General features: G+C 34.3%; 1 protein-coding gene across 1 annotated transcript in view; it reads left to right on the top strand.

The window, feature by feature from the left end:
• STXBP3 (syntaxin binding protein 3) overlaps window positions 1–22,972 on the top strand; it is a 53,419-nt gene that overhangs the window by 15,405 nt on the left and 15,042 nt on the right. Inside the window, exons 5-12 of the mRNA XM_081257225.1 lie at window positions 1,298–1,376; window positions 2,601–2,701; window positions 7,386–7,540; window positions 10,824–10,914; window positions 13,718–13,842; window positions 16,392–16,487; window positions 16,845–16,902; window positions 22,131–22,196. Of these exons, the coding sequence (XP_081113351.1) occupies window positions 1,298–1,376; window positions 2,601–2,701; window positions 7,386–7,540; window positions 10,824–10,914; window positions 13,718–13,842; window positions 16,392–16,487; window positions 16,845–16,902; window positions 22,131–22,196 (771 nt within the window). The remainder of the gene's footprint in view (window positions 1–1,297; window positions 1,377–2,600; window positions 2,702–7,385; window positions 7,541–10,823; window positions 10,915–13,717; window positions 13,843–16,391; window positions 16,488–16,844; window positions 16,903–22,130; window positions 22,197–22,972) is intronic.

Genomic DNA, 22,972 nt, shown 5'->3' with positions numbered 1-22,972 from the left:
TATGTGAGGCCCTGGGCTCCTTGGGTACTTGTAGAGAAACTTGATGTGAGATTTCCTTCTTCACGGGCTGGGTGAGCACGTGGAGACCAGCATCAGAGAGTTCCCAAGGAAGGGTCATAAAATGACAGATTTCAGGAAGAGTTTGTGTATGAGAGATCTGTGAACCCTAGGGGAAGGGTCAGTTGGGTGGATTTTTGCTTTTATACCTACAGCCCTCAGGAGGAGAAACTTCTTTTTTTTCCTCTTCGCCTTCCTCTTCTTATGGTACTGCCTCTATTTAGGATACTCCAACAACTAAACCTAAGCTTCAAGTGAGCTGACAAAGAGAAGCAACCACACATCTAAGTAGGTCAGGTGGCCAGAGAGAGACGGTTTAATAAGAATAAAAAAAAGGGCACATCTAGCAACATATAGGGGCTTGGAGGGAAGAATGATAACCAGAACAGAAAAATAGTACACTTAAGAAGAGTCTGGTATAGCACATAAACTTTCCGAAGCTCAGAAGTTTATTTTCTCAGTTAAATAGTTAATTGAAGAGGATAATCACTATGGAAATTTGAATTAATAGTCTAAAAGATAAAAATGGAGTAGCTCAAAGCAAAAAAACAATCACTGAAATCATGAGGGGAAGGATAAGAGACTTGCGGGATAGATTCATGAGCTCTAACAGAAATATACTAGTTCTAGGAGTTGCAGGAGGAGAAAAAGGAACAGATGGATGAGACAGAATTAAATTGTTTGTTCTTCATTTTTGCTTTCAGGCTACTGTATCTTTAAAACTACCAGCATAGAGGCAAATACTATTAGACTATACTACCTGCGCTCCCTCCTCTTCGCAGTCTGCCAACCTTTGGCTTTTTCATTCTAATCCCCCTTGACAATTTTAGCTCCTAGCTCACTGTCAGTCTGTTCAGCAGTTCTCCAGTCATAGTCTGGATGGTTTCATTTTCCCTGTAGATAATGCTTTCAGTACGTTCATTGACTTCTCAATTCCTTGATTTGTTATCTTCCAGTGGTCTTTGTCTTTCATGTTGCTTCAGCTTCTCAGTCACTTGACCATTCCTAGAGCTCCTCGTCACCAAAACAGCACTCTGTTCATACATTTTACCTTACTGCTTACTATGCTTCTAGCTGTAACTGGCTAGACAACATAGCATCTTAAAAAATCAGTTTATAAATTAATCTTTTGACAGTTAAGGTTTTACTTTATCATCAAAATAATCTTAGTTATTTCAAAAGCTAGCATATTTAAATTAGTATTTGATAAAATGTATGTTAACATCTAACCTTTTTTAAGTCTGTAGACTGTTTTTTACGTGATTTCGGAAGTAAATCGGAGAACAAATACAAAGCAGCATATATCTACTTCACTGACTGTAAGTAGCTTTGTAAAAGTTATTGCTTCATTACTTCAAATCCTGTTAATTATGAAGTATTTCTTATAATGCTATTTTAGTACTAGTGACTATTTATTGTTTGTTCTAATTAGGTTAGAAAGAATCTAAAAATATAAGATTATTTCTATGCTAATTCATGGTCAGGTGATAGAAAATTAAATCATTCCAAACTAGTTTCAAAAGATAGTCATTTTTGCTGGTATACAGGGGTGAGGGGGTTGATGGAGAGGGCTATCCCTCAAATTCTGTGCCAATAACAGGAAGAATTCTTCTTTAAATAAAAGCTTCAACTGGGGATTTGATTATATAATAAAAAAATAAGACCCTTTGGGAGATACACTGAAGAAACTGCCATCTGTTTGCTTATATTAAGGGAGAAAACCTATCACATTTCTTTTTCTATGCTGTACATTCAAATAAAAAGCAGCTTTCTATATTATTTTTCCTGTAAATTTTAATCTCATACCTAGTAGTAGCTTGTATTTTTTAAAAGCCCATATCATAAGCATTTGTCATTTAAGTAACCTTATTATACAGAAATTCATGTTTATGGAATTGATAAAATTTAATGAGTATGAAGCCTCTTTAAGGAATTTTGAGGGTAAAGAACAACATGTTAAAAGACAGCAGAAGCCAGTGGTTGATACTCCAACCTAGTTTTAGTGAAACTGTATAAGCAGTTAGGTAAAAGGGGGGGAAAAGACAGGTTCTAAGGTCCAGAACTTACTAGTTTAGAGGCTTAGAATTTCCTGACACTAGAGGATATCCTGTAATTCAAGGAAAAATTAAAAATTTGTGTGGTGTGGCTGCACTTAGTGGCAGATTTAGAAAAGTAGTATAAATTCCTAAAAGTTCTGAAAGTCCTATGAAAGTTTATTAAGTCCTTAGTTTGGACTTGATTTTCCTTCCTGACAATTTTAGTTTGCTGTGTTAGCAGCTCTCTAAGGAAATATATCTTAGGTTACGGTGGATATGAATGGGGAAAGTGGAATTTCTATTACAGCCCTCATTACTAGAATACATCTGTTCTATAAAGTGAAAAACAGTATTTACATATTATCTCTGTCCTCATAGTAAATTACTTTGTGAAAGTCAGTAATTATATATAAAAAATAAATTCTTGGATGTTGGAATGATTTACTCAAAAGAAGGAAAATTTAGATGCAGCTATATACTTTGATTTTTTTCTTTTTTCCCTCTCAGTTTGCCCTGATAGTCTCTTTAACAAAATTAAGGCTTCTTGCTCCAAGACAATAAGAAGATGTAAAGAAATAAATATTTCCTTCATTCCACTTGAATCTCAGGTACTTTCTATTTTTATTTTTTTAATTTAATTTTTATTAAAAAAAATTTTTTTTGAGCAGAGGAAGGTTTGTTACAAGGGTCAAGCAAGGAGAATGGGCAGCTTGTGCTCAGGAGACCCAAATGCCTTTTATTTTTAAGTTTAGTTTATAATGGATTTTAAAATTCAGTTTTATGAACTTACTTGTTAATAAGGTTTATCCTAAAGATGTTTTATATATTATGTATTTGGTGAAGTTTGAACAATCCACAAATAAACATTTCCTCTGATGAAGGGAGGAACATGAGTACTAAATTGGAATATAACATTAATAATAAAAGTGGACTTAAATTTCACATCTCCCGCTAAGTCCTGTGTGTGTAAAGGTTTACAGCCCTATCAGATTATGAAACCAAAAGATTTTTAGCATAATGTTTTGTTAAATGACTCCAAAGAGATAAATACTTTTAGCTTCTGTAACCATTTGTGATATTAAAACAAAGTTCTTCAGTAAACTTTTTACATAATGTTATATAAGCTATTATTTATTTTAATTTATAAAATTAAGGATTTTTGTAGATTTGTTTTGCCTTTGGAATAGTTAATGAGCCTTCAATTAATAATTGCAGACACATAGTACTTTCTCTGTGTCACTTTCCTAAATGCTTCACATAAATGTATGCATGTAATCTTCACAATAGCCCTATGAATAGATGATAATTCTATCTACATTTTAAAGATGGGAAAATCAAAGAGGTTAAGTAACTTGCCGTAATCACACAGCTAGTGCATTGTTTAGCTCTGTTCTCTGTGTTTGGATTCCAACATTTCATAGAATTGAAATAGTTTACTGTTGTTTGGAACTCTAAGGTCAATATTTTAAGAAATAGAATGGTCCTGGATGATGAGTTTTTCTTTTAAGCTGTTGCTGGGTTTTTGGGGGGGTTTCTTGGTTTGTTTTTTTTAATATTATTTATTTATTTGGCTGCATCGGGTCTTGGTTGCAGCACGTGGAATCTTCATTGAGGCACACATGATCTTTCTTTGCAGTGCCTGGGCTTCTCTCTAGTTGTGGCATGTGGGTTTTTCTCTCTCTAGTTGTGGCATGCGGGTTTTCTCTTCTCTAGTTGTGGCGTGTGGGCTTAGTTGCCCCGTGGCATGTGGGATCTTAGTTCCCCGACCAGGGATCAAACCTGCGTCCCCTGCATCGGAAGGCAGATTCTTTACAACTGGACCACCAGGGAAGTCCCTAAGCTGTTGCTGTTTTTGACAAAGAAAGACCATAATCAAGTTTGTAAAATTTTAAGATATCTGCTTAACATTAAACTGTTTTCCAAAGGTTACCTTTAGATTTATTCTTTTTAATATGATATGCAAGTTCAGTGTAGGGTGAAAATGGGCATCCTAAAATGATGTGGGATTAAACAGTGGTGTGATAAATATGACAAATGTGTCCAGAGCATCTTGCTGCACAGAAGATAAATATGGTTTTAGCCTCAGAATTCAGTAAATTTCAGTAATTGCTGTATTTGGAGGAGAGGTTTGTGTATATATCTGACTAATTTGATGGCTGATGGAAATAACTTGTCTTTGTGTGTATAGACAAATCTCATGAGACTCTTCTACTTACCAGTCTTTGCAAAATGTTGTGATTATTTAAGGTCCTATCTGTTGGCTATGTTTTTCCCCTAAGAAGTTTGTTCTTTTAATTTACTTCCTTGATAAATATCTTAAGGGAGTTTACTTAATAAATTTAACTGTTATGGGGAAATTACAGTGAAAATTGTAATTTTCTCAGTTTTGTATTGTGACCTTTTGTTTGTTTGCAAGTGAAGATATGAATGAAATACCGCTAACTGCTTTGAGCTGTAAGCAAAGGCCTGTGTGAGCGTTTATCAAGAGCATGTGCAGTGGACATTGTCTTCTAGATGCAAAGAGTATGCTATGAAAAGATAATCAAGATATGTGCCCCACCCTCATCCGAGAGCTGTGAAAGAGATACAAAGTATTACGCATCTTCAAAACAGTATCAGTTAAGATTAGGTTCAACTGCATATAACAGGACAACTTAAACTTTCAGTGTTTAACCAAGTTGGAAATTTATTTCTTGCTAATATACAAAAACTCAGGAAGTGAGCTATATATGGCCGGTATGCTGGCTCTACAAAGTTGTCAGGGGCCTGGTCTCTTAGGGATGGCCCTCATGATCCAAGGTGTCTGTAGAATTATTACATTCTCATTTGAGGAAGGAGGATGAAGGAGAGAAAGAAGAAAGTACATTTTCATTTATATCTTATTAGCTAAAGTTTAGTCACATAACAATACCCAAGTGCATGGAAAATGGAAATGTAGTCTTTTAGCTGAGCGTATGGCTGCTTACCCCAAATAATTGGTATGATTACTGAAAAGTAAGGGAACAATGGTTTTTTGGGAGGCAGCTCATAGTCTGCCACAAGAGGAGATTAATTCTTACTAGGAAAATGAGAAATCACTTGAAAAATAGAATTTCATAAGGTAGTAATGAAGAGGGAAGAAATATTCTAAGAAGTGAGAATAGCGTGAGTGCAAAGATACAGAAGCAGGAAAGTGCAGGGGAGCAGCAGGAATAAGGATTATAATGGGTGATGGTATGATAGATAAGGCTGTGTCTGTAGGTAGGTTGGGACCAGGTTGTAGGAGGCACCAGGTTCCATCAAGAGTGATGGCAGAAAATGGGCTGGTACAGAAAAGTCCTAAAGTCTTTAAGGAAAAGTAGAAGTCGTATGATCGTTGAGGAGAAATTGGTAAAGTCAGATATGATAGTCTTCCGAAGAAGAGAAGTTGGACACTCATCATATTTTGAAGTTGCATAGAGAGGAAAGTGGTTGACTCCTCCTGAATCCATGAGGCAAAGGGATTAAAGAAAGCTCTCTTTCCCTTTCAAAGGATTTAAGGTAATTAATGCTGTCACATATATGTTAGGGCAATTAGATGGAAAGCATTAAAGCATATAAGGGAGTTTGTTTACAGTGGACCTCAGGGAGTAAAAAAAGTCTGGTATAGTTAGTGGAAAGGGTGCTAGATTGTATCTAGGTAGAAACAGAGCTAAGCTGGCTATAATTTAGCAAGAAAAGTAGATGGAGGTTGTGGGGGGAGAGTTCCTATATTTAAGGAGCTGATTGTGGGTCATGGAGATGAAGAAAGCATTTAGTAATAGTCTAAAGGAGCGTGTCATGGTGGTGATGGAAAGTGGGGGGAGGAGAAGGAAGGAATGGCAGATGTGAGTGTAGAATGAAAACCAGCTCCAAAATTGTATTTGGTTCATTAGAGTATTAGATAATAGCTAAGATTAATTTAAGCTGTGGTAACAACTCCCCAAATCACAGTGCATTACAACAACAAAGTTTATTTCTCCTTCACGTTAGTGTCCATTGTGGTTTGACTGGGGCTTTGCTCTACATCCTCTTCATTCTGGGACTTAGGCTGAAGGAGTAGCCCCTGTCTGGGACATAGCAGAGGGAAAAGAGAAATGGTGGAGCCATACAATGGCTTTTAAAGCTTCTCTAGGGAAGTGGCACATGTCACTTCTACTCACATTCCAATGACCATAGCAAGCCTGATATCAATGAGTGGGAAGTATACTCCCATAGGGAGAGGCCCTGTAGGGAGGGCAATAAATATTTTTGAATAGATATTATCTACTGCAGTGGGATAGAATGCTATGAGAAAGCCACAGTCCAGCTGTAGGGTGCTTGTTGGCAGTTAATACAGCAACTAAGACTTTGTTAATACAGCAACACAGACATAAGTGGTAGTAGCTTCAGCTAAATCTCAGTCTGTGTTCAGGCTGCTGCTGTTAGTGATGCGTTATGTTCAGAGAAACGAATTACTTTGTGTGAAAGGAAATGCAGGGGAGTTTTTTCATAATTCGTTAGTTAACCTATAATGTTTATTACATGTCTACTTTTACACTCAATACATTATCCTAGGCTAAGGGGGATTGCTATCATTGTTTAAAAAACAAAATTAAAATTAATTTAATGGGAAAATCTCAACTCCAATTAGAGAGCTTTTTCTTTTGTATTCTTCAAATAACACAATAATAGTAAATCTCTAATCCAATTCTTTGCATGTAAATAAATGCTTTTGTTAGTTGAAAAGTGTCTGTGAGGTTTCACTGTATATATCGTAAGACCAGTACTTTGTCTGGCACAGTGCTCTGTCTTTTGGGGAAGTATATCTCTATTTTAAGGACATTAAGAATATAAGCTAAAGAGTTGAAGATATATATCAACTTTGGAAAATTTCTAGGTTATTCTCTAATGGGTTAAGATTTTAATGTATGTCAAATATATAGACCAATTTTGGCTTTGTTTTATTTCTTTGTGCCAGGTTTTAGATTTTTATTTTTATTTGACTACCTCAGATTTCTTCATCTGCTGCACAGGTAGAGAAAATCAAAGAGTACAATCTATATATGAAACCAGAATTGAAGGAGAGAGGTAGACTAAGCAGGAAAGGAGAGTGAGAAAAGAAATAAAGGATGAAATCAAGATGACAGAGAAAATGAGATTTGATTAAGGTAAAGACACAGTTGTTTCAGGAAACAGCATGGTTGGTGCAAGTATTTTTTTTTTAGAATCCCAAGGAATAGCTGTGTTTTTCTAGATATATATTTTTAGTCAAGTTTCTAAATTGACAGTGTGACTTTTTTTGGCCTAACTTAGGTATATACTCTTGATGTACCAGATGCATTCTATTACTGTTACAGTCCAGACCCTAGTAATGCAAATGGAAAAGATATCATCATGGAAGCGATGGCTGAGCAGATAGTTACAGTATGTGCTACCTTGGATGAAAATCCTGGAGTCAGATATAAAAGGTAAGACACTCAGTGGTGCCTTTATATGTTATGCTGTCTATTTGCTGTTTGGTATACAGGTAAGTAATGTCTCTGTGCTTTTGTGTGTTGGTTTGAAGAATTTATTTTCTTTATAAAATTATGCTGTACATATAGGAGATTTAAAGTTTAAGGCTTAAATTTCAGAGTAACTAGTAGCCTCTATTACTGAATTTTAGAGCTTAAATTTGGTATGGTTTACATGTATATTTTTCATGAGTTTAAGGAATGTTTAGAAGAATGTCTTTGTTGTCCTGTGGGGAATACCATCTTACATTTAATGTTTTATTGAATTTCCACCAAATTTAAATAGTCATAGTATCTGGATACTGGTTATAGTATCTAAATATCTATGGTATCTAATTCCAGTAGCCATTTTAAATAGATTTTTGGAGGTTTTTTTTTTTAATTATTATTATTTATTTTATTTTTGGCTGCATTGGGTCTTCATTGCTGCACGTGGGCTTTCTCTAGTTGTGGCAAGCGGGGGCTGCTCCTCGTTGTGGTGCGCGGGCTTCTCATTGCAGTGGCTTCTCTTGTTGCGGAGCACTGGCTCTAGGAGTGCAGGCTTCAGTAGTTGTGGCACGTGGGCTCAGTAGTTGTGGCTCACAAGCTCTGGAGCGCAGGCTCAGTATTTGTGGCGCATGGGCTTAGTTGCTCTGCGGCATGTGGGATCTTCCTGGACCAGGGCTCAGACCCGTGTCCCCTGCATTGGCAGGCGGATTCTTACCCACTGCGCCACCAGGGAAGCCCAATTTTTGGAGTTTTTTAAAAGTTAAAGTTTGACTGTAGTACTATGTACCTTTGTTTATTTGCTTCTTATTAAAAGTAAAGTTTACTGTAAAGTGCATAAATTATATTTATATGGCTTGATAAATCATTCCAAAGTGAACATACCCATCTAACTTCACCAAGGTCAAGAAATAGAATACTAACAGTATCTCAGAGGCCCCCCTCATGATCCCCTCTAGTCGTCACCCCCTGTCTCCTCCCCAGAGGTAACTACTGTCTTGACTTCTAACACATATTTTAGTTTTGCCTGATTTTGAACTTGGTATAAATGGGGTTATGATGTTTTTTATTTCTGGCTTTGTTCAGTATTATGTTCTTAGACATTCATGTTGTTCTGTATAGCCAGACAGCTTGGATTTTAATCTCTGCTACTTACTGGCTGTGTGATCCTTCTGTTCTCAGTTTCTTTATCTATGAAATGGAAACAATCATAGTACTCACTTTATAAGGTTGTTTTTAGAATTAAATGAGTTAATATCTGTAAAGAACTCAGAATAGTGTATGATACTAATAAACTAGTAGACGTAAATATACTGTACTACTACTAAGTTATGTCACTTGTTTCTGTTTTAAAAGTTTCTTTAACTTAAACATTGACATTTGTCCGGGTAGTTGGATGAATTGTTTAATTTCAAATTCATGTAGTACTTTATATTTAAGTTTCTTTATTCTTGACCATTTAAAAAATCTTGTGTTAATTACTTAGAAAGAATATAGTAAATCTCCTTAATTCAGATGTCACCAAACAGGCTCTTCACTCATACCTCAGGTGTTGGAAACATTCTTTTTCTTATAGGTGATATGCTAATTACATTCTGAACTAAGTGGTTTATCTCCTGCTAGAGTTCAGTCTCTGTTCAAACTTCTGCTCTTGGTGTTTGGCTCTGTTCAGGGAAATGAGTATGTAATATAGTTGGCCATATGTATCCACAGGTTCGGCATCCTCAGATTCAACCAATCGTGGATTGAAAATATTAAAAAAAAAAAATTCCAGGAAGTTCCAGAAAGCAAAACTTGAATTTGCTACATGCAGACAACTATTTACATAACATTTACATTGTATTTATGACTATTTACATAGCATTTACACTGTATTAGTGTTATAAGTAATCTAGAGGTGATTTAAAGTATATGGGGGATATGCATAGTTTATATGCAAATACTACGCCATTTTATAAAAGGGGCTTAAGCATCCATAGATTTTGAAATCTGAGTGAGGTCCTGGAACCAATCCCCTGTGGATACTGAGGGATAACTGAGGCCAATTTATAATTTAATAGCTCACCTTTGGACCTGTTTGGAGTTATTGTAATAGTTAAATAATCAGGCTTTTAGAATCCTACCTGTTCTTTCACAAAGTATTCTTTTATGCCTCATGGACTTTTCAAGTGTAATTCTAACATGAAATTATTTCCTTTTGAAAATATTTTAAAGCAAAATACATAATAAATTATTCTTTATAGTTGCTGCTTTATTTACTTTTGAGGTATAAAACCTAAAGGTCCTTTAACACTTTGAAGCCCTTTACAAGGAGAGCCTCCATTTTTGAGGTTGGTGTGCTAATTGAAGAGCCTTTTCTAACAATTTCTTGTAGACTCAGAAGTTATACTAATGTCACTGATCATGAAGTTACAGTTTAGAGTATGATTTTATCATTTTAGAAGATAGTGGTATATAAGATTTTATGCAAAAGACTATTGGAAAGTTGACTGAGTGTTAGAGAGCATGTAGGGAGATTTCATACTGCTAGTGGGAGAGATAATTGGTCAAGTAATTTGGAGAGTAATATGGTAATATCTGGAAAAGTTGAAAATGTACATACCATATAATCTAGCAGTTATACTTTTAGAAATAATATATCTAGAGAAACATGTACATGGAGATGTATGTACAAAGATATTTGTTTCAATGTTGTTTGCAATGGTATAAAATTGAGAATGACTTAAATGTCCATCTTTGGGGGAATGAATGCGTAGAATCCAGTATAAATCATATGATGGAATACTATATAGAACTAAAATGATTAAATTTGATATGTGTGTCAACATAGATCTCACACATATATAGAACAGTAAAAACATACTGTTAAAACACATATAAAACAGTAAACATGTGTATAATAGTAATGACAGGAAGAATACATATCAAATTCATGATAGTAGTTGCCTTGGAGTTGGGGTAGCTAGGGGTGGGGGAGAAGACCGGGAATTGGGAGGGGAATAAAGGAACTGCGGTTTTATTTATAATATTTCCTTCATATGAAAAAAAATCTGAAGCACATATGATAAGGTTTACATTGATAAAATTCAGACAAATTGATATAGCATTATATTTGATGCATTATCTGAACTTCTCCATGTTTATAAAATCTTTTAAATTAATAAATTTATGGTTTAATTTTAGAATTCAACTTGCTATTGTAAAGTGTGTCTTGAAAGAAAGATAATTGTTCGAACATTTTTTCCATTTCTAGTAAACCTCTGGATAATGCCAGTAAACTTGCTCAGCTTGTTGAAAAAAAACTTGAAAACTACTACAAGATTGATGAAAAGAGCCTAATAAAGGTAACATATAAAAGACAAATAGTGGTTATGCATAAAGTCTGTCTTATTTCTTTATAAACCAAGGAAACTGTTGTTCATTCATTTTCCAGTATTGATTTGAGAATCATTAGCACAGATCCCCAATTTTGATTTGAGAATCACTGATGTAAGTGGTAGTAGAAGTCTGAATAGACAGTGTGGCTTAGAGGGGAAGATAAGGGTTTTGAAGTAAGCACTTTGTCTATATCCTGGCTATGCCATTTTATTCATAGATACGTCAATTAGCAAATGATGTAACTTCTCTGTGCCTAAGTTTTCTTATCTATAAAATGGGGATAATAAGAGAATACCTATTTTATAAAATAGAGGATTAAATGAGTTAATACATAAAAAGTTTTTAGAATAGTGCTTGCAACTGAGTAAACAGTTAATAAACATTTTTCCTGTTATCACCAGCTTTGTGTTCTTGGACATATTATTTACTCTGAGTTGTATTTTCATCTATAAAATGGATCAGATGATATGTACCTTGCTTGGTTGGTATGAAGATTAGGCAGATTAGCTTGTGTTTGGCATATAATAGGAGTTTAATGAATGACAGCTATTACTGTCTTATCAAGGTAATATAAAGTAATCTAAGACTAAGATTAGAACCTGGGGAATTCTAGCATTTGAGCTTGGGTTGGAGAGTGAAGAGCTTGAGTAGACTGACAGAGGTGGTGCCACAGGGCTAGGAAGCCATATTACAGTAGCTGAAGAATGAGAAGAAGGAACTGTTGATAGTTTAGAAGAGGAGATGGGCAAGGAAACCACCAGTTACAATGCATGTAGTAAGAGGAATGAGAGAAGAATACATGAAATGTAGTGGGAACATAGGCTGAGGCTTAATCTTATTGTAACTGGAGTCTTGAAGGCATCCTAGAGTAAGAGGCCCTTGAGCTTGAAGAATGAGTATAAAAGAAGAGGGAGTTTTTTTCTTGGATAACAGGATTCTTTGGGCAGAGGCATAGAGAAAAAGGCAAAATTCACAAACAACTTGGCTAGAATGGAGGGTGTAAGATTAGATGTAATGTTGGTTCAGAACTTTAAAAGTTACTAGTTTTTGGTTTGGAGGACTAGTGAAATCTGTTGTCCTGGTTGTAGTTATGAAGATAATGGCTCGGTATACATAGCATAGTAGGTAGTCAATAAATGTTTGTTGAATGAGGAAAGAGATAAACGATCATTATATTAGTTAATATCCCTTTAGTCCTTCATGATTTCAATGAGAAAAAGGAAAATCCACAAAAACCAAACTTGTCCTTTCCATTCTTTCTGCCTCAGAAATTATACATCTTTCAAATGCTTGATACCTTTTCTTCATTCAAGGACCTGAGAGAGTGTCACCTCCTTTTTGAAGTCTTTCCTCACTCTTCAGGTCAAGCGATTCTTCCTCTCACATACTTTCATAACCCCAAGCCCTGATATAGCACTTATATTGCACAGTCTTTTTCCTATTCATATTTCTGAAGACTCATAACTTACATGTATTGAGGGCTTACTAAGTGCCAGGCACTGTGCTAAGTGTTCATGGTATTATTACATTTAATCTTTACAGTAATCTTATAGGGCAGAGGTTCCGATTAAATATATATATATTTTGTTTGTTTTTTAATAAGAATACTGAGATATTAACAAGTTAAGCAATTTGTCCAAAGTTGTACAGCAAGAAAGTGGTCAAGGCTGGGAATTCCCTGGCGGTTCAGTGGTTAGGTCTCCACGCTGTCACTGCTGAGGGCCTACGTTCGATCCCTGGTCAGGGAACTAAAATCCCATAAGCTGCGTGGCGTGGCCAAAAAATTAAAAAAAAAAAAAATGAAAGAAAGTGGTCAAGGCTGGATTCAAACCCATATCTACCTGATTCCAGAGGCTGTGCTCTTAATCACTATACCATACTATCTCAAGGTTTATTTAAATGAGTGAATGGTTAACTAAAAAAAAATTTAAAGATCTATTCTATGTAGTTTACCTTTGTCTGCTGGAAGTAAATAAATAAGAAATGTTTGTCTGAGTTGTAGTTATCTCTTACTGCTCCAAATAATAATCCAGAGAATTTATTACTTTTTAAAATGAAGTATGGAAGATACTGATATTAACAATGATTTTTCCCAGCACTGTTATTCACTGTTTAATGATTAGTGCTGTTTGTGAGTTAATGATAGCAAAGCTTTCATTGTAATTTACCATCTTAGCTGGCATCAATGTAATCTTTTAAAATGCGTAATGGTTAAGAGTACAGGCCATGGAGTGAAGCTGACCTGGGTTTGAATCTCCATTCTACCACATACTAGCTAGCTATGTGATTTGGGCAAGTTACTTAATTTTAAGCCTTAATGCCCCCATTGCCAAATGGAGTTAATAATCCCTGTCTCACAGGGTTGCTATAAGAATTAAATAATATGGATATTTCTTGCTTAGCACAGTGTGTAGCATAAAGAGCTCAAGTAATAACTACTATTCATAATTTATATCAGTTTTAGTGTTTATGGAGATGAATTCCTAAGGAAATAGATTTAGTGCAGGCCAAATGTTACTTTTTTTAAAGGAATTTTCACAATATTGTATTATTGCATATAGCCTCTTACTCTAATTATGAAAGCTTTTGGTTTTGCAGTCTTATTTTTTTCCTGTTATACCACTCAGATTTTTCTGTTTTAATATAACTTCACATTCTTAGGAATGGGGCAGAACTTAGGAAAAGTCTGCTTTTGTTTTCTAAGATACTAAAAATGTTTCACACAAAGAAATTGAAGTTTCTTAAGATAATTTTATTTTGTTATTCCAGGGTAAAACTCATTCCCAGCTCATAATAATTGATCGTGGCTTTGATCCTGTGTCCACTGTCCTGCATGAACTGACCTTTCAGGCAATGGCATATGATCTACTGCCGATTGAGAATGATACATACAAGCAAGTATAACTTGAAGGGAATATATAGGACATATACAAACAGGATAGGACATTAGCATTTAATGATTAGTGCAGGCACCAGAAATCTAAAGCCCCTGTAACCTTTTTCATTCAGAGACTTTATCCTTCTCTTAGCCCTGTAATCATAATCTATTAAAAATATCTTGACCTTGTTAGTTAATGGGTAATTTAACTGCTTTGAAGCTCTTTCGGTGTATTTGCTTCCTTAACTGTGTCTACAACAAGAATAGATTTTAAACAGCTGGAATTTGTACTTTTCAGTAAATACCAGGCTCACTACTATATTTATTGAAGTGGAAACCATATTCAAATTGGTTAGGCTGTGATTATTCTGAATCACACATCCAAAAGTTACCTGTATGTGTGTCTTGTCAACATAGTGTATTTAAAAAGATTAGAAGACTAGGAACCTCATTAGGATGGTTATTGAGAATAGATACAAGTTTACCAATTTGGTACCTATTATTGATTTAACTCTGATATAAGCATATTAACTTTAAAAGTAATATCAAGTAGCTAAATGAAAAATGAAATCACTTTTCTGTTAAGGAACCATTTTATTGTACCTTTGTGTATCATTTATGAGTGTGTGTATATATATACACACACATGCATATATATATACATATATATATATAACATGTTATTTGATATCACAATTTCTAAATCCAAATTGGCCTTTTTCAGCTAAGATTTACTGCTTTGAGCATAGTAATGAAAAAGAAAATTAGTTTTCTGAAATTTTATGTTTAAATTAATTTAGTAATTTTAATAGATTAAAAAGATCCAAAAACTTGTGCTAATTATAATACTTAATATTTTTTCTTAAACCAAATATTGTTAAACTAATTTTGTATTTTCTATTGTATTTTTATTTGCATTCTGGTCAAATCCTGGCTTCTGAGTTTTTCTTTATTTGTATTAATGTTAGATGATGTAGATCAACATTTTTCTAATATAAAAGTAGTTTTTCCAATATAAAAGTAGTTATTCTAATATAAAAGTAGTTTTAAGCAGTTTATTCAGAATTTTCAGAAAGCATGTTGTTTACCTCTCTTATCCTTTAGGTCTCTAAACCTACGTTGCTCAAGAGATTTAGAAATGACTTAAACTGATGGACACTTAAGAATTTGGTTCCAGACTACTGACATAAGTTTCAGACATTTCTAACCTAGTACTTTTTAAAAAAATTTATCTCCCTAGGTTTTCTGGCAAGCAAAGCAAGGTTTAATTTTTTAAGAGTAATGGAGAGACTTATTTAAAAACAAAAACAAAGAAGTCAAGACTTTTTGAATGAATCGAAAAAGTCCAGGGATAAGACTAGGTGGAAGCACAAACTCCCTGTGGGTTGTGCTCTGTCCCAATTTTTAATGGAAATAATGCAGAGCAGAAACTTCTAAGTATCCAGACTGTGTTCTTCATCTTGGTGACCTCTTTAAATGTACTCTTAGGATTGTCATCATCTTTTTAGTATTGTCAGGCCTGCTACCTTAATCTTTGTTTATAAATCAAAGGTTAAAGAAGTACAAAGTGGCATTTTAAATGACAAAAAGGCCTCTGTCCTTAGTGCAGTCTGGTAATTAAGCACAGTCATTCTGCCTTTGGGTGTCTGTAATTAAGACCAAATAGGTAGATGGTTTTATAGATGGGGCCTGAAATTTGGGGGATTGTAGAAATGATTATATTTATACAGCAGAAATCTCCATTTATTGTCTGCTATCCAGTGCTAGGAAAGCTCAGTGCTGTCCATTCTGATCTTGGCTCAGGACATTGACAGTCCCAAGGATGATGGAATTTTCCAGCTCCACAAATGGAAGGAGGCTGGCTATTTGCATAAAAAGAGAAGCGAGGAATTACATTTGGGGAAGCAGTCAGGAAGCCCATTTTGAGTAATGTCATGAACCTCTTGAATTGCCTCTCAGTTCAGTAGAACTCATTAAAGCAATCAAGGTTTTTAATGGCTACACTAGTTTTTCTCTCATTTCCTTTCCCATTCTTTAAAGGAGATGTGGTTATAGGGCTAGGGAAGAATACAGAAACAGATGATATATGTTTGTGAATTTTGTACCAACTCTGAAACACCTGCAGTACTTAATAGGCTACATTAGGGGGTGACATTTCTTTTCTTAATGGATGTTTGATAGTTGAGTTGATGGTTATTAGTACATCAAAGTAGTATTTTGAGCAACTAGAATACAAATTGTTAGTGTATTCACTCTTGTTCTTAAAGTTGATTGTGGAACGTTGAATTTTTGTTTCTAAGATACCACTTTGCCGAGATAAAACTCTATAATACAGCTAAACCTAACGTTGAAAGTAAAAAGGTCTTGGTAGACATAGCACTTTGATTTTTATTGTATGGATAGCAATATGCCTTAGTTTTGAGTATGTATTCATTATCCCCCAAAATAGTGGGTGTACTCTTCAGTTTCTTGAGCTGTATCTTAAAATTATTGTTTATGAAAATGTTTCTTTCACTTTTTGGGTGGGAAAATAATCCAAAAGTTCATACTACTCTCTACTTGTAGATATAAAACAGATGGGAAAGAAAAGGAGGCAATCCTTGAAGAAGATGATGACCTCTGGGTCAGAATTCGACATCGGCATATTGCAGTTGTATTAGAGTATGTGAACTCATTTTAATTTTTATTCCACATTTTTAAAATACTAAATACATGATAGTACACTTTGTAATCTTAAAATATTTTTGTGGGCTTCCCTGGTGGCGCAGTGGTTGAGAGTCCTCCTGCCAATGCAGGGGACACGGGTTCGTGCCCTGGTCCAGGAAGATCCCACATGCCGTGGAGTGGCTGGGCCCATGAGCCATGGCCGCTGAGCCTGCGCATCCGGAGCCTGTGCTCCACAACGGGAGAGGCCACAGCAGTGAGAGGCCCGCGTACTGCAAAAAATATATATATATATATTTTTTTTGTAAAGAATTACACCTTAGAAATTTAAAGAATTCTCTTACAATTTGACAGGGAAATTCCCAAGCTTATGAAAGAAATTTCATCAACAAAGAAAGCAACGGAAGGAAAGGTAAGAGTGTTATTTAACTTTCAAGATAATGATGAAGGTGAATTTTAAAGTCTGTAAATTTTTTAATCTATTTAACTTTCCATTTTGGGAAATTTCTAACATACACAAAAGTAGAGAAAATAAACTTTCATGTACCCATTACCTAGCCTCAACAGTTAGCAACATTTTCTCTGTCTTGCTCCATTAAAATTTATTTTTAAAAGGCCATTTAGCCAATTGCATTAATGCATTCTTGTTAAGTTTTTTATATTGATGTATAGTTTACCTAAGTAAAGTGCACAAATCTTAAGTATACTGAATAACTTTTTACACACATATATATGTATTCATACACACAACATACCTGTGGAACTACCACCTAAATCAAGATATAGGACATTTCTATCATTTCAGAAAGTTGCACAATAATATCTGTGAATAAAGAAAATTTAGCCTGATCCTTTAGAATCTGTATACCTTTTAAACTAGTTTTCTTAGTAGTTAATATCTCCTAGCTGTATAATGTAGAATAGAACTGGTGACAGGATATCCTTGTCTCATTCCCAACCTAAGGGGAAACGTGTTTGATATTTCATCGAGTATTATGGTAGTTTTAGATTATTTTAGATACATCCTTTGTCAGATTAAGAAGTTCCCTTCTATTCCATATTTGCCAACAGGTTTTTTTGGTTTTGTTTTTTAAATCAGCAGTAGGTGTTGGATTTCATCAAATGCTTTACCAGCACCTATTGAAATTTTTTTCCCTCTTTTATTCTGTTAATGTGATAAGTTACATTCATTGATTCTCTAACATTAAACCAACCATGCATTCTTGGAATCAGCTCCACTTAGTCATGATACTTTATCCTTTGCCTATATCACTGGATTCTATTTGCTAATATTTTGCTTAGAATGTTTACTTCTAGGTTTATGAACAATAGTATTTCCCTGTAATAATTCTTGTGTGTGTGTTTGTGTGTGTGTGTGTGAGTGAGAGAGAGATAATCTTGTCAGGTTTTGGCAGCAAAATTATATTGGTCTTTAAATGAGTTGTAATGTTTTCCCTCTCATTCTCTGGAAGTGTTTGTGTAAGATTGTTATTACTTGTCTCATCATTGCTTGGAAGACTTCACAACTGAAGCAGTCTGGGCATGGAGTTTTCCATTTTTATGGGGAAGTCTTTACTTACAAATCCTTTAATAGTTACAGAACTATTCAGATTTTTAATTTTTTTATATCAGTTTTGGGATGTTCATTTTTAAGGGATTTGTCTATTACATCTTCATTTTCAAATATCCTCTTATTATCTTTCCAGTGTCTGTAGAACCTGTAGCTGTGTTCTATTTATTTAATCCTAATATTGTTAATTTGTGTTTTAGCCTACATACTATTAATATCCCCTATATATATAATTAGTATTTCAAAGAACCAACTTTTGGCTTTGCTGATTTCTCTACTGTATGTTAGTTTTATGTTGAATTGATTTCTACTCATTTTTATTTCCTACCTTCAGCTTTCTTTGACTTGTTTTTCTTTTTCTAAGTTCTTGAGTTGGATGTTTGCAGCACTGATTTTCAACCTTTTTTCTCTTACTATATATATTTATTTATTTCCTTCTTAACATTGTTGTAGCTGCATTCCCCAAGTTTTGGAATAACCTATTTTTATTTCGATTCAGCTCAAAATATTTTCTAACTCTCATTGTGATTTCTTCTTTGACTTATGTGTTATATAGGAATATGTTTTTTAATTTCAAAGAGTTTGGGAATTTTCTACTTGTCTTTCTGTTATTGAATTGTAATTTAACTATATAGTGGTCAGAGAATGTGCTGTGTATAATTTCAGTCCTTTGAAATTTGTTCAGACTTGACTTGTGACCTATCATACGATCTATTGTGGTTAAGTACCCAATGTGTACTTGAAAAGAATACAAATTCTATGTGTGTCAATTAAATCAAGTTGGTTCATCATGTTATTCAAATATTCTATTTCTTTACTCATTTTTTATCTGCTTTTTATATCAGTTACTGAGAATGGTATCACTTATGGCTGTGAATTAGTCTGTTTTTTTTAGAATCTTGTCAACTTTCAAAGCTATATCAACTGATGAAGCCATGTTAATTATAGTCTTTATAAATTAAAGATAGTTATCTTTCTGTTGAATTTATCTTTTATCAATACAAAATGTCATTTTGTTTTTCATTTGCAGTATTTCTTGACTTAAACTCTACTTTGTCTGATTTTAATATAGTCATACCTGCTTTATTTTGGCTAGTGTTTACACGGTATATCTTTTCTCATCCTTTATTTTCACCAATTTGTGCCTTTATGTTTAAAGTGTGCTTCTTAAAAAGAGTTTGTATTGACAGTTGAGGTTTGTTTGTTTATTCAGTCTGATGATCCTTATCTTTTAATTAGAATGTTTAAGTCCATCTGTATTTCATGTAATTATTGATGTAGTTGAATTTGTTACCATCTTATTTGCTTTCTATTTATTTTATCCTTTTCCTTTTCGGCCTTTTTTTTTTTTTCTTTAAACTATTCCATTTTGTCTCCAAAATAAACTTTTGTTTTACCTTTTGGTATCCTTCTTGTAGTCATCATGTTGGGTACAACAAAATGTATCCTTATATTATCACAAAAGTATACTTAAAGTATACTTTTGCCATGTCCTAAAGAATTCAAGAACCTTATAATAGTTTAACTCCATTTACCTCCCTTCCTCTTTTGTGCTATTGTTGTCATATATTTTACTTTAACATGTGTTATAAGGTCAGGATGTTATTTTTGTTTTAAATTCTCAATAGACTTTTATATTGTCCACATAAATTTGAAATCTGTTGTTTTTTATTCCTTATTGCTCTTTAGTGTTTCCATCTGGGCTGGATGATTTCTCTCAACTTTTGTTTTTATCTAAGGATATCTGTGTTTTACAGGTTTTACAGAGACACTTGCTGTATTTAGAATTCAAGGTTGGCAGTTCTTCTTTTCCTTTCAGCAATTTAAAGATTTCAATATGTCACCTTTTGGCTACCATCATTTCTGTTAAAGAAGTCAGCTGTCGTGTTACTGTTAATTTCCTGAAGATAAAGTGTCTTTTTAAAGATTTTTGTCTTTATCTTTTAGTTATAGCAATGTGACCATAATATGCCTTACTATGATGTGTTATTGTTAGTATTTATCCTCCTTGGGTTTAGTTTATTGAGCTTCTTGAATCACTGGGTTGGTAACTTTCTTCATATTTGTAAAATTCTTGGCCCTTATTTCCTCACATCTTGATTTTGTCCTAGTCTGTCTTTCCTCTCCTTCTAGGATTCCATTCACTTGTGTTTTAGATTTTTGGACCATATTCTACATCTCTTCTATTCTGTTCCTTATTTTCCCACTTTTTTCCTCCTCTGTGCTTTAATTAAATATTTTCTATTAACCTGACTTTGAGTCCCCTACTTTTGTCTGTTGTATCCAGTCTGCAGTTAAACCCATTCAACATATTGTTGTTTCTTAAACTGCATTAGAAAGTAAAGTTCCCCCTTTATTTATAATATAAAATTCTATGAGTTTTGACAAATGTATACTCTTACATAACCACAACCAAGATATAGAACAATTCCATCAACACCTCCCCGCCCCAATTCCCTTGTGCCACTTTGCAGGCAACCTCTCCACTCAACTCTGATCCCCTCAGAACCACTGATCTATTTTCTGTTCCTATAGTTTTGCCTTTTCCAGAATGACAGCTAAATAGAATAATACAATATGGCTTTTTCATTTAATATAATGCACTTGACATTCATCCACGTGACATGTAACAGGAGCTTCAACACTTTTTACTGCTGAGTAGTATTCCATTGTATGGGTATACTACGTTTTATCTGTTCACAAGTTGCAGAACATTTAGGTTTTTTCCAAGTTGTTGACAATTAAAAATAAAGCCACTGTGAACATTCAGGTTTTGTGTGAACAGATGTTTTCATTCAGTTGGATAAATAAGAGTAGGATTGCTGGGTCATATGGTAAATGTATATTTAATTTTCTATGAAACTTGCAAACTGTTTTCCTAATTTGCTGTACCATTTTACAGTCTCACCAACAATGTATGAGTCATTCGTTGTGTTTTTAATTTCAAAGTTGCATTTAATTCTAGGACATACATTGAATTTTTTAAAATAAAGTCTGTAATCCTCTATTGAAATACTCCATCTTTTCATCCATTTAGTTCATCTTTTCGCCTGTTTTCTTTCACATAAGTATGCTATTTTAAAGTCCTTGTCTGCTAACTCCAGCGTCTGGATTATCTTGGGTCTGCTTTTATTGACCATTTCATCACTTGAGTATTGATCACTTTTTCCTGTTTTACATGTCCAGTAATATATTACTGTATGTTAGACATTGTGGATGCTATGTTGCAAAGGCTCTTGATGATGTTCTCTCTACTAAGAGTATTGAGTTCTGTTCTGTCAGGCAGTTAATTTGTTAGTGAATAACCTTGATTCTGTTGAGACTTCATGTCAGGCTTTTGTTATGTTGAGTGTATTTCACTTTTGCATTTAGTCTGAAGCTATAGTCCTTCCAGGACTAAATGTCTGGGATGTTCACTTAGAACTGTCTACTTTGTCTGGATCAGAGAATGCCAATATTGTCTTGCATTAAGACCCCTCTGAAATCTCTGCAGTTGTTCTCTGCTAGGCCTTTAAGAGTTATGCCCTATACATGTGCAGCTTAGTATTTGGCCAGGGATGCTAAGGCAACCCTTCTACACGTCTTTGAGTTCTGTTGTGACTGGCTCTTTTCTCTATTAACCCTGGACCCCAAACCCTACCTCAGTAGCCCCAAACTCTGATCTCTTTTTCCTCTGCTCAGAGAGACTTGCTTTCTACTTAAACTCTACTTCCTTTCACTGTGTTTTGGAAAATGTTTCAGGGAAGAGCCAGGATGAATGCGGGAATCACCTTCTATGCTTTCCTTTGCTCACGTAACCTAGCTTTGAGCTATTTTTGAAAAATCCCTTGCCTGAAAGCTGTTGTCTTTTTTATTTTGTCCAATTTTGTTTTTGTTTATGGAGGGAGAATAATTTTTATATCAGTTACTTTATCATGGCTGCAGCTGGAAACCTCTTGAATTTGTTTTCTTTTTTAAATTGCCAAATATTTAGTAAATTAATAAATATTTAAAACTACTGGATTTTAAAGTTGTTATATAAAAATAACTGAATCATAAGTTTGTTTTTAAAAATGTTTTATTTTTCCTAGACATCACTTAGTGCTCTTGCCCAATTGATGAAAAAGATGCCCCATTTCCGTAAACAGATTACTAAGGTAAGCAGTATTGTATATAAGATATGTTATCATTTTTAGTTTATTAGTCCATCCAGTTCTGTAGTCAGGTTTAGCAGTGGGTGTCGTGGAATACTTCGTGTTAGTTGTCCTCTAAAACCTTACTTTAGGTCTGAGAAATACCCCAAATATCTAAGCTCCCCAATAGAGTTCTTTATATAGATACTCTTGATTTATTCAGATCCAGCTTAAATTTTTTTATATCTTTATCTTGAATAGCCAAACAGAAGAAGCTTAATATTTATCAACTTAATAAGAAAATTCAACATTGGATTGACAAGTGGTTATTGTTATACTTGGTTCGTTGAATTAATAGTTATTTTTAAATTTTTATTTATTTATTTATTTTTGGTTGCGTTGGGTCTTCATTGCTGCATGCTGGCTTTCTCTAGTTGTGGTGAGCAGGGGCTACTCTTCATTGCGGTGTGCAAACCTCTCACTGTGGTGGCTTCTCTTGTTGCGGAGCATGGGCTCTAGGCATGCTGGCTTCAGTAGTTGTGGCGCACAGGCTTAGTTGCTCCGCGGCATATGAGATCTTCCTGGACCAGGGCTCAAACCCGTGTCCCCCTGCATTGGCAGGCAGATTCTTAACCACTACGCCACCAGGGATGTCTGAATTAATAGTTATATATCAGTAGATTTAAGAGCAATCAAAGCTGTGTGGGCAGGTAAAGTTTTGTTTTTTTGCTGTTCCAGTCCTTCTTACAAGTAATTATCAGAATAATATTTACATATTTTTTATCATATTGCTCCCTAAT

This window comes from Mesoplodon bidens (assembly GCF_964165515.1).
Source record: "Mesoplodon bidens genome assembly, chromosome: 2".
In the NCBI taxonomy this organism is placed as follows: Eukaryota; Metazoa; Chordata; class Mammalia; order Artiodactyla; family Ziphiidae; genus Mesoplodon; species Mesoplodon bidens.
This window is presented reverse-complemented; position numbering and strand designations above follow the sequence as displayed.